The sequence below is a fragment of the Drosophila rhopaloa genome, unplaced genomic scaffold (genome assembly GCF_018152115.1).
Source record: "Drosophila rhopaloa isolate 14029-0021.01 unplaced genomic scaffold, ASM1815211v1 contig_3, whole genome shotgun sequence".
Lineage (NCBI taxonomy): Eukaryota > Metazoa > Arthropoda > Insecta > Diptera > Drosophilidae > Drosophila > Drosophila rhopaloa.
This window is the reverse complement of record NW_025335123.1, coordinates 4,587,432-4,600,289: the sequence shown is the minus strand read 5'-3', so window position 1 is coordinate 4,600,289 and position 12,858 is coordinate 4,587,432. Positions and strand designations below refer to the sequence as shown.

General features: G+C 45.3%; 1 protein-coding gene across 1 annotated transcript; it reads left to right on the top strand.

Annotated features, from left to right (window-relative positions):
• Positions 1 to 3,914: 3,914 nt before the first annotated feature.
• LOC108037431 (trithorax group protein osa) lies at positions 3,915 to 12,500 on the top strand. Its single transcript, XM_017113987.2, is given in 6 exon segments — positions 3,915 to 4,218; positions 9,118 to 9,243; positions 9,245 to 9,556; positions 9,558 to 9,855; positions 9,858 to 10,357; positions 10,423 to 12,500. Coding segments are annotated over 6 exon segments (2,967 nt in total). The 5' UTR covers positions 3,915 to 4,215; the 3' UTR covers positions 12,151 to 12,500.
• Positions 12,501 to 12,858: the final 358 nt, after the last annotated feature.

The following is a 12,858-nucleotide window of genomic DNA, read 5'->3' as shown; positions in this document are numbered from 1 at the left end:
AATTGTTTCAATTAATCATTTGGTATGCGATGATTAACCATTGCATAGATCCTGAAGCTTTTGCATTTAAAAAATCAATTAAAACAGAAAAACCTATATCACTTAAATTGGCTCTCCATTATTTACACAAATATTCATACTGGGCAAAGATTAAATTGTCAGGGAAATTGTTAACTGACAATTAGTTTGGTTAATGCAAAACTTGACAGCTTGTCGATTGTTTTTAACAATGCAATCAACTTAAATGGCCTTTTCCTATAAAATAGTTATACAACGATTTATGGCAATTGACGTAAAAATGTTTTGGCTCAATAAAGGGCTTGGAAACATTTTACTTATGATTTATTGTCACAAAGTGGCTTTTGTAAGACACGATTTTTAAGTAAAATTGAACAGAGCTCTTAAAGTTATATTTATTGGGTAGGTAAATAATGAAGATGAAGGCTTATGGTTGTTCAACTTAAATATTTGCCAAAGCAACTTATATAAACATTCTGGTATAAAGTAATAGTGTTGTAAAAATAAAACATCCTTATCTTTTTAAATATTGTATGTTTATTCCATAGTCCAAGGAAATTAAAAAGTTGTCGCTTTGCAAGATTAATTCATCAGTTCGTGATTGGACTTACATATGTACACATAAGATGACTATATTTGGATACCCAATAAATAGCTCTTGACAAAGAAAGTGATTTTGGGACCATAATAAAGCAAGCTAGTCAAAAGAAAGTTCAATTTAAATTATTTAAGAGTTATCACCTAATTTGTATTAATGGGTGTTTCGATTAGATAGATTTTAATAAGAAACTTTTTTATATTAAAAGATTTTCGCTTAAAAACTAGGTATCAGGAGCTATCTATCAGGAAATATCTTAGTATTTAAATCAAATTAGGTAATTTTGCATTTAAAGGGAATTGGCAATTCGGTTTTAGATGCAGGGCATGCCCGATTGTCTTCGCTTTTTGGACCCTTATCACCATCGAGCTGGAGGGCTCTTCCGATGAACCCATTTAGAGCTCGAAACGAAAGTAGCCATCAACGCAAGACTCGAGGAAGTAAAAGCGCAAATAATTGCGAGCGACGAAAAACAAAAAAATATACCCACACATTCGCGTGGCACCAATAGATATATAAACATATATAAATAAGTGTGCAGGTATATATATATATATATATGTAGGGGATATTTTAAATGTGTAATGACAACAGATGCGGCCGAAAAATATTGCCACTCAGTTGAATGTTGCTGGTTGCAGTTGCTGTTGCTGTCTGCTATTGCTGCTGCATGTTGCTAGTTGCTGTGACCAGTTGTTGTTGCCGTTGCTGCTGCAACTGGTCACATGATGGCCATGCGGCACCCGCAAGATGCAACAGCAGGAAGTCCAAACGCGGCAGCAGCAGCAACTGTGAAGTAACCTGGCCAGCAGGGAAGAGGGTCACCAATTGGCCAAATGGACGGCGTCTGGCGACCGGGTTGGGCGAATTTTCGGATTTCTTTAATACACTAGCTGAGAGGCTATTGCCTCTTAAACTGCTTTCTGTTGCATCATCATATCTTATTAAATATAATTTATGTTTATATATAGAATTGTAAATTATCATGTATTGCTTATTTATACATACATAGATCAAAAACTGTAAAAATCTACGCAATTTCTACGACTTACAATAAAAATAAGTCTTATAATTAGTAACAATTCTGAGGCACCCTTCTAAGAAATATACATAGAAATAATGATTTTTCTTTATTAACTAATATTTTTACTCATCTATCATGGCTTTCTTTCATTTTTTTTTTATTTCAATTTGCAATTTTAATTAAAAGAGGTTTCTGGGTCACATGCTTATTTAAGATAAACGTTTTTTAGTATATCCCGATAATTTTAAAGTCTTGCTTAAAAGTATTTGTATTGCGAAAAGGGTATTGTCCAGTTCTGTATCCAATTTAAGGCTCCTTTCTTTTTTTGTTTTTTTCAACTACAGTCAGTCAATAGGGGAAAAGGAGTGGATTCCTGAAATCATTCCCCAATTCGAGAAAGCCAGCGCGTTTCTTTCCCGTTTTCTGGGTTTTGTTTTGGCCGAGAGTCTTGAGATAACCATGACGATCATGATGATCTCATGATGCTGATGATGATGTTGATGATGGTGCTGGGATGCAGATGAGGATGGTGTGGCTGCCGCCAAGGCGAAATACAAATTCAGAGAAGAGAGTGGCCCAAGAAATGCAAATGAAAGCGAAATCGAGTCACGCGAAGGCCGCGCATCTCCAACTCCAGCTCCATCTCCATCGCCATCTCCCCAAAGACTCAAGACCCAAGACTCGAGTCTCAAGATTCGAGACTCAAGACCCCTCCACAAGTCGCCCTGGTCACCAAGATGAAAACTTGATCTCTCGAGCGGCTGCAACTTCTTCAACAAGTTGGCAGGCGAACCACTTTTATGACTCAACTTTGTGTGGGGACAGGGGAAAAGAAGAGTTTGGGGGGCGGCATCGGACATTGTGGCAAGTGTGTTGACATTGTTCTACCGCCAGTTGGCCCAGTAATGTATCCCATGAATATCGCTTAGCTCTGCAGCCCAGAAAATCCGCTGGGCTTTCAGCGGCGACGAGACCATTAAGTAATATAAAAATGGGAATTATGTAAATACCACATACATATTTATCGGAATAGTAATGGAATTCATAGCTACGTTTAAGTGGACAGCGAATGAATTTAACATGGGAATTAAAAATAAGGTGGAAAATCATTCGATGAATGAGTGGTTGTTTAAAATGGAAGTGTTTTTAAAATGCATTTCAATTAGCCTTTGTTGGATAATGATTTCTTTTAAATGCAATGAAAGTGTCAGCTAATTTTCGTTCAGCGTAAAATAATAATAAGCAATAAATAATTATACACTTTATCAAGAGAAGAAGTTTTATATATTTGTTGGCTGTTATTAGTAATTTGAGTTCTAAATGATCCCTTACTTACTTGACAACTGTCAAAAATAGAGACTTAAATGTATTTACGATTATAAGATATGTTATGATGTAGCTAATAAAAAACTGTCAAAAACTAAGCTTAAAAAGAATATGAGATTTCAATATGACATGTTATGAACCGAAAAAAAAGGTAAACGAAATAACTAAAAAATTCGTCACCTTAAAAATTCTATAAAATGTAAGCTATTAAAAAATGAACAAATGACATAAGAAACCTAAATGCAACATCGTCAGTTTAAAAGATTTTTAAAACTTTGTTTTCTAAGTGAGTATCTATTATGATTTTTACAATTTTAGATGCGAGTATGAGTGTTTCAATCCACCCGGAAACCTCCCATTTGCAACTTATGATGGAACTGCCAAGTTTCCCGTATGACACTTGGCACTCGGCACTCGGCGATCATGAGGAAGATGTCGCTCGGAAACCCATTAGACTCGTAATATTTACACTGTCAACAGCCGGAGAGGCCTCAGCCACTCGAAGATCGCGTCTGAGCGGCGTTCAAGGCTCTGAACTTTGACAAGGATCTTCAACTCCGACTCGCTGATGACACTTGGCATATGCGGCGAGAGATGCGGACTGGAGTGCCCCATGTGGCAAGGTTGTGGCTGCCGGCAGCCAGAGCTTCGATGCCAAGGTATCGATGTGAAAATGTTGCAAAACTGGTCGCGGTCGCGAGAGGGAAAATCTCTCGCCCGAGTCTGCCACTGTCCCTTTGGCTCGGCACCTTGCTCCGGCTCATTTGGGTTTTACGTCTCTACGTCTCTGAGTTTACGAAATTTCTTCACTTTCGGTTTCGATTCGGTTTCTTCAGTTCGGTTTCTTCAGTTTTTTAGCGGCTGCGCGGCGGCAGCGACGTCGACGTCGACGCTGGCCGGGCTATTACCTATATGAGCTGGCGTTATCATCTGAGCGGCAGCATTTTCAACTCGCGACTGACAAGCAGCGGACGCCGTCGCCGATCCGTTGTCGAGAGATCAGATCAGATCCCAGATCCTATACGCATACGATCCGAACCGATTCGAACCGATTCGAACCGTTCCGAACCGATACCGCGATCCGTGTTCCGTGAGTGCCGCGAATTATACGTTTTTTTTTTGTTTTATTTTTTTACGAGTCTAACCGAATCCTTTCTGTGTGCAGTGCCGCCCATTATCGAATCGAAGGAGATACAAATTTTTTTCGAGTGCCCAGTGCCGAGGATAACCCACACCATCAGCAGCTGGCATGGTAAAGAATCGTTTCCCTAATTGGACTCGAGTACAAAGGATTACGGAAGAAACTCAAACAGAAGCCCAATTAGGAGAAAAGTCCACGCGACTTGAGGGAAATGCCAGCGAAAGTAAAAGTTATCTGCCCCTCGGGGGGAAGATAGATTCCCAAAACTTTGAAAAAATACCATACACAGGGAATAATTTTGATGTTTTAATAGGTAGATTTCCATTAAAAGTTTTTGCAAGGTTCTCAGTTAAAATGATAAGCACAAGGTGTAAAATGTGTGGATGAAAAACCAAAAAATATATTAATATTATCTCAGATAAGAGGTACAAAAAATAGTTTTGTAATTTTGAGAAATAGATTTCAAAATTTATTTATTTCTATCTGGTGCCATTTAATTACTTTTCTTTTACCCTTTTTGCGTGAACAATTTGGAAATATAAGTTTGTTTTAAAATAAGTAAAGGAAAAATGATGCAGGAAATTAAAATTTTCCCCTTACTTTGAGAATTGGATGTTTTTCGACCAAATTAGTGTTTTTCCGTGCATATGATTCGGTTTTTGCCAGGCACGCCTGCGCCTTTGCCCTTTGACCTTGCGACACGACCTCGGCTAATTGATGAGGGTTGCCCGGGCTCCAAACGAAAATTGATGCAGGACCCGAGGACTGGGAATGCCTGGCAAGTCCTGGCCCAGATTATTCATTTGCCGCCCGTGGGACAGGGACTAGAGCCTCCTGACATAATTTATTCATTATCGAAATTGATTCATAAATAATTTCGCATTCACATTTGCCCGCTTTTTGGGTCGGCGGTGGGGGAAATTTAATTAACGCAGATTACGATTCTCGACTTTTGGGCCAGAACAGGCAGCTGTGGCCAAAACTTATAGCCCCCCCTCCCCCTAACCCCTTCCAAACAGGCAACCCTTTTGGCAACCGAAGTTCGCTTCCTGAGCCCGCCCATTTTCCTGCCCCCCTTCGTCGTCGAACTACATTTTCGTCTTCTCAGCGAGAGTGAAAGTTTCGCCGGCCGTCTGTTTGTTTTTTATTTGTTTGTTATTTTTTGCCGTTGCTGCCGCTGCTGCCCGGGTCTGCTTTTCATTTGTTTGCCGTCTGCCGTTGTTGTCAATTGTTTAGCATCAATAACAAATATTTGTGGCCCATGCTAATGAACAGAAATCGAACGCCGGCCAAAGAAAGCGGCCTCTAAACCCGTGACTGAAGAAGTGATCGCCCGCGTGAACTGTGACCAGTGACCAGTGACAGGTGGTGAACTGAAGTCCACAAACAGTTGAGATCAAAATAATAGCTCTTTAAATGCGTCAGATAAATGCATTTTTATAAATGAATAGCTTCACATATATAAAATATGGTTTGATGAAAATATATATAAATTCATGAAGTTTTAGCCTCAGTTTTTGACTTAAATTAAATAAAATAAAAGTCACTTTCATTTACAACTTTTGACATATACATACAACTTGTGTGAAGCAATATGTAGCATTTTATAAACTTTGTTTCGTGGTGGGCAGGAGAACGTTTTTTCCAAGGGAAATGTTGGGCACTACGTTTTTTATAATTGTATTATTAATAATTCAAGACCCATTGAATTGAATCTGTGAATACACATTGGCACTACTGTTTTGAGCACAACTGTACACATGCGACCACTGACTTAGTGACTCGTATACGGGGCACAAAGTCTACGAAAGAGCACTTGAATGGAATTGAGTTGCAAATGCTGGCCACATGCGGGTCAATTCACACGCTTCACAGACAATGGGCACGGTCGACCCCCCTCCGCCCCCATCACCCCCGCCCATGGCCACACCATCAGCATCACCCCCTTTAATTGTTTGCCATTTCTTTTATAATGTATTTTCATTATGCGGCGCATAATTTCACTGCCATCATTTGTGACACCTACTCATCTCATCCCCACGAAACGAACCTCACAGATACGCAGATACATGGAGAAACACCCGGAGCCAAGTGAAAGTTACCTTTTTTTTTCGGCCCGAAGTATCTTCTTCTCCTCCGTTTCGAGCGCTTATGACATTTTAACACCGCCGCTGGCCAAAAAGGCAAAAAAGCTCAAAAACAAAAGTAACAACATATTTTGTGGCTTATTGTGATACTCGTATTCAATGCGCATCGCTGACCATTGAGGTGCACTTTTCCATTTCCAAAGATTGCTGATTGCCGGCATTATGCAATCCAGTCATAGTAAATGGCATAATAACTTGGCCATTACCGTTGCCTCGCAGATTATGGGTTGGTTCTTTCGAATTCGGTTTTCGCTTCTCAGGCAGAAATTGCTGTTGGGTAAGGTATACGTATAAGAGTATTTGGGCCATCATTTCAGGCTAAAAACATCTTTAAGTTCAAGTGAAATATGTTAAAGTTAAGTAGAAAAAAGTGTTAATGTAAATTGAGTTTCAAATGCATACATTTTAATTTTTATTTTCCATTTCCACCACTGTTATTAAATTATTCATGGTTGTAGAGGGTAGAGAATGGTTGCATATTTTATGTGACATTAGTTTTTGGCCATATATTTATTGGCTGTAAAAAAAAACCAGAGGTCTTCAAAGCTACCAATACTTTCTTATTTCAATTAATTTATAAATAAGTTTTTATTTATATTTTTATATTATAGTCTCTAAGCGGGGTTATATAAATGAATAGCGTTTAACTCGCTTATCACAGATACCATGAATAATGGAGGTGTCCAAACAGAAATGCCTTTCAAAAGCCATGATTCACTGGGTATATAACTTACTCATCTCCGAATACCTTCACCTCTTACATCACCCCAATCACTTTCTTATGTAAGGGCATTCCAGCTTCGTCACCTTTTGCGGTCGATCTTTCGGTCGTGGCTCTGCTATTTTTATTGGCATTACCGGTATCATCGTACTGCGGCTAAATCGCGTGTTGTGCGTGGAATTTTGAAAGAAGCGCCGTTTTGATATGGTTTTGGCCCGTTTTGAGTGGCTTATTTGCTGGCTGTTTGTTTTGCCGCAGCATTTGTTGTCAAACATAAAACCAATTAAATGCCCCCGTCCGTCTTGGCCAATGGTTATTTTCGGTTATTTCTGTGCTTTTGTTTTGGTTTTTGAGTTTTTTTCGCTGGCACGAAGTCGCCGTTTGCCTGCTGAATTATTGATGATCATGATGAGCGGCGACATCCATGCTGATGACTATGACTATGATGATGATGATGATGATGATGATGATGAAGATGGTGATGGTAATGATGGTGGCGAGTCTGCCCGGGTTATGTTTTAATTAGAGCGTAATACGCCGACGTTTTCTGGGCAACCGCAATGCCAATTACACCACGCAACAAACTTGGCCTTAATGGATCAATTAGCGCGTCCTCGTTGGCCAAAATAATTAATGAAGATTGTTTTATGGCATTTGAAGATTTAGCAATGTTTTTATTTAAGTTGCAGTTAGATCATTTTTAGGGCATAAAAAACACTGTTTAATTATCAAAATATTTCTTGAAAAAGAGTTGGCCATTCAAATGTTTGGAAATATTATTGTTAAATATTGGGTAAAATAATTAATGAAAATTGTTTAATAGAATTAAAACCTGTTGCAATTCTTTCTTCAAACGTAGTTAAATAATGTGAAGTTAAAAGTCTGTTATAATTTGATCATTATAAATTAAAATTTTTTTTTTCCAAATGCGCAATTGAAATGTTTTGGAATATAATTGTTAAATATTGGCCAAAATAATTAATGATCACTTTTTAATGGTTTATAGCAATGCTTATTTTAATTGAACCTAGACAAAATCTTGTATAATTAATGTAATAAAAATAAAAGTTGTTTCGAAGTACAAATGTAAAGTAATTTAAAACGACATAAAAATAGTATATGGAATTTGAGGAGCTTAGTCAATTTTATCTAATCTCGAAAAGTTTTGTCAAACGTTTGCTTTTACATAATTCTTGTAGGAAATGAAAATTATATTTAAAACATGAACCAAGTGTTTTAACTACGCACTTAACCTTGCTGTGGAGTGTTGACAGCCAAAGTAAATGGAGGCAGGTCGGAGGTCTGCAAATTAGCGGAGATTATGGTTACAAACCTGGGAGGGGGCCTTCATTCGACCCACACACTCGCACCCCCGGAAAACGACACCTGGCAGAGCTGGCGAATGAACCCAGGACCTGTGACCTCTGGCAAGCCTTGACAAGTTGCCGGCGGCCAAAAAGGTCACCGGGACAGCTGACAAATGAGACGCGGCCGATGGGTTGATGTTCGAGGTCGGGCTGTGGATGCATGGAAACTGGAGACACTTTGTGCGAACGCCACTCAATGAACATTACGATGTCGGTCTGCCGACGAACCCATCATATTAAAACTTTTTCTTCCGCAATCATTTGTTATCTCTCCAAAAAACTGACATAAGACAACCAAAACGAGGAAGAAAAATTACTAAATTTGGAATTACAATTTTCCATTTGCTTTAGATATATTTTTTAGATTCACATTTACATTACTTTACGAATTGGGTATTATTGTCTAAAGGTGTTAAGGTGTTTCAATGCTTTACAGTTTTTAATTCTGATAAATGAAGTATGGAATATAGAAAGTGGCTAGACTTTAATTATAGGGTTGATATTTCTACCAATTATATATGGATTTTAAAAATTATGGCTTATTTAACATTCCAATATTTCTGAAGTAATATACACATTATAATTTTAACCGCATTTGCTACCACTTAAATTATGTGTGATATTTTTTTACGAGTGTATTGAGCTTGCTATTTTGAGTAATATTTTTTTGTGTGTGTCTAGAAGAGTTTAGCTTCCGGTCCAATTGCTCGTGGCCATCCAATTTCCAGCCAGATGTTATCCTGACAAATGACTGACCCACATCTCCCATCCGCAGATGCTGCTCCGCCTGACCCTGCTGACCGCCTGCTGCCTCTGCGCCGCCCAAGCGGTGCTCAGCGGCAAGGAACTGAAGCGCCGCGAGGCGGGATTCGACACCTACGGTCCGCCACCACGCCCCGCCCCCCCAGTACGGCCCCCCGCCCCCGCAGCAGCACGTGCCCCACCGCGAGTACGGCGTGCCGCAGCAGATTCCCTTCCGGGAGTACGGTCCACCAGCCCTGAAGTACGGTCCGCCCAAGCTTAACTTCCTCGGAGGAGGAGGTGGAGGAGGGGGCGGAGGAGGCGGTGGCTCGCTTCACGAGCAGATCAAGACCCACTTCGGAGTGCCCAAGCCCTTCTACGGACCACCCCACATCCAGCACAAGCCGGCCCAGCAATACGGTCCGCCGCCACCAAAGCCGGCGCCCCAGTACGGCCCACCCCCGCAGCCCGCCCCCCCAGTACGGTCCACCACCACCACAGTACGGCCCACCCCCACCGCCGAAGCCCCAGTACGGACCCCCGCCCCCGCAGTACGGACCCCCGCCCCCACAGAAGATCCAGCACCGCCCTGCCCCGCAGTACGGACCCCCGAAGCCGCAGTACGGTCCACCACCACCACCGCCGCAGTTGCTGCCCTCGCCACATGCCGCTCCACTGTTTAAGCCCGCCCACCAGCCGGCCACCTCGTACGGACCGCCCGCCTCCGGACCGCTGAACCTGCCCTCCAAGCCCCACTTCGACGCCCCGCCCCCAACTACGGACCGCCCCCGCTGCCCGTGGCCCTGCCCGGAAGCGGACCGGCCACCACGATCATATTGAGCGGCGCCGGACACGGCGGACACTCTGGACACTCCGGATTCTCCGGGCCCAGTGGCCCCGGACCGCTGAAGCAGGTGCAGATCCAGATCGACTCCTCGGGACACACGCACAGCGTGAGCGGCTCCCAGGCGCCCTTCCACACGGCCTGCGACGGCTGGAAGCCGATCCCGGCTCCGGTGGGCGCCTACGTGGAGCAGAACCACATCGAGACGCAGGGCGGCTACAGCCAGGTGGCCCAGGGACACGGCGGCTCCTTCGGCACGCAGTACAGTGTGGGCGGCGGAGTGGGAGGACCCACTGGCAGCGGAAGTGGCAGCATCATCGATGGACTCTCGGACGAACAGCTGGTGGCGGTGGCCCTTCAGGGAGGCGGCGATGGCGCCCACGTGATCACCGGACCCGGAGGCAACTCCATCGAAGCCGAAGCTCTGCAGGTGAGTGGCAGCATCTGGGGGATATACCCTTGGGATAAACCCTACTAAACCTTGTCTCTTTCCAGGCTGCAATTGGTTCTCTTGATGATTCTTACTCCAAGCCACCGTCGGATAGCTTTGCTCCCGGCTCAGTGCATGCCCAGAAGTACCAGACGATTGGACACTCCGGACCTCCAAGTGGTAGCTATGGACCTCCACCCCCTCCCCCGAGTGGCAACTACGGACCTCCACCCCCTCCCCCGAGTGGCAACTACGGACCTCCACCCCCGCCCCCAAGTGGCAACTACGGACCTCCACCCCCTCCCCCAAGTGGCAACTATGGACCTCCACCACCCCAATTCGCCGCCCTCACCAGCAGCAGCAGCAGCCACGCCCACTCGCAGTCGCAGTCGAATGTGAACATCCAGTACGGTCCTCCGTCCGGAAATCCCCAGCCATTCCCGCAGCACGGAGCCGGGCAGCCCAATAAGCCGGTGGCCTACCGCCCACCAGTGCCCGCCGGCCTCCTGGAATCCATCGGAGCCACCGTGCAGCATCTGGATCAGTTCGGAGTGAAGCCCCAGCAGCAACCGGCCACCTACATTCCGCCCGCGGCCAATGAGATTGCTCTGGCGGGATCCGCACCACCGGCCCTGCCCTCGCCACAGGCCCTGTATCAGCCACCCCCACCACCCCCGCCTGCCCCCCAGGTGATCCTCCAGCAGCAGCTGCCCGCCCCGCAGCCCGGACCCGCCTTCATCCACCAGAAGCAGTTCGGACCACCGGGACCACCGCCGCCACCAGAGCCCCAGTACCTGCCCCCACCACCGCCAGTGGCCAATGTGCGACCCCTGGGTCCGCCTCCATCGCCGCAGCAGCAGTACCTGCCCCCCACACCCCTCTTCTTCCAGCAGCAACAGCAGCAGCAGCAGCACCACCACCACTCGGAGAACAGCTACAGTGCCTCGCAGTTCCACTCCCAAGGTCTTCCGCTGCCGCAGCAGGCACCCCGCTTCAATCTGCAGCAGCAGCAGCAGCAGCAGCCCATCATCATCCACGACTGCGGACATGGACCCAACCTGGTGAGCAGCAATGGCTACCAGGTGCAACAGCAGCAGGTGCAACAGCAGGTGCAACAGCAGTTCGGCAGCGTGTCCGCCGCCTCCGCCGGAGCCTACAACGCCATCTCGCAGAGCATTCCCGTGGCCGAGCAGCACACCCAGCAACTGGTGACTGGACCAGCGGACAGCTACGGTCCTCCGCCCTCCGGAAATGACCTGGACTTCGACCACACCGGCTACGCCTCGCAGAAGAACGCGGTGGCGGCGCTGCCCGACGGCACGGATCCCCAGCAGCTGCCCGGATTGGATGGCCTGGACGTGCTGTCCGCCACCAAGTCGCAGAGCATCCAGTTGAATGGCCAGCAGCCCGCCCAGAACTTCCAGGTGCAGTTCGGCGGATCGCTGAACAATGGTCAGCAGGGCGTGGCCAGCGGCGATGCCAACCACGAGGAGATCCTCTCGCAGGGCCTGCTGCAGTCCATCCTCACGGCCATCGAGCAGCCCAGCCAGCAGAGTGTGCCCCAGAACCACAAGGCCCAGAGTCGCTCCGATGAGCATGATCACGACCAGGAGCAGGATCACGACCAGACCCATGCGGAGGAGGAGAACGAGGGGGATGAGCCCGCCTCCAGCTCCTCCAACCGCGTGGAGGTGCGAGTGCTGCCCGGGAGCCCGGACAACGAGGAGGAGACCCCCGCCGAGGTCAAGGAGATCGAACCGATCGTGGTCGGCGAGGAGGAGGCCAAGCATTAGTCAGTCACCACTAGTTAGCATCGAACTCATCAGCGCCGCTTGAACCTATTTATTGCTGCCTCATCTTCATCAACTAAGAGCCAAGAGCTGGGAGCGAGGAGCTCCATCTGTCCCCCAGTTGCCATAAAGTGAAAGTCCAGGGGACGGGTGGGGGGTATCCAAACACACACACACACTCACACACGCACACCAACGAAGAGAACAAAGAAGCTACCATGTGAAAAGTGCCTTTTCATGCTCGCAGCTCGTGTATAAACAAATATTTAAAGTAAATAATTAATTTATTATAGCATTGTATTGTATCTTATGCTTTAAACAATAAATAAATATGTATGTATACAAACAAAAAAGGCCGAGAAACCTGAAGACTCGACGAGGAAAGCCGCCGCCAAGTGCAAGTCATCCGAAATCGCAAGAGAAACACAAAGAGCCAAGTCAATGGCTTGCCAAATGGCGAAAAAGTGTGCGGCGCTTCAAGGCAAATGCATATGGGCGGCAGGGGCGGTAGGGGGCGTGGCTGGCATTCAAATGCCGCCTTATAGCCAAAGTACCAGTGTAAACGAACTTGTAATATTTACACTGGCGATACACTGAAAGATCAAGGGGATTTAGCAGCAATTATTTCTGAAAGCCAGCTTAAATTTAAACACCGTACAGCAAAATTTAGCTAGTGGTATGATTTTAAAAAATTAGTTCAATTACAAAATT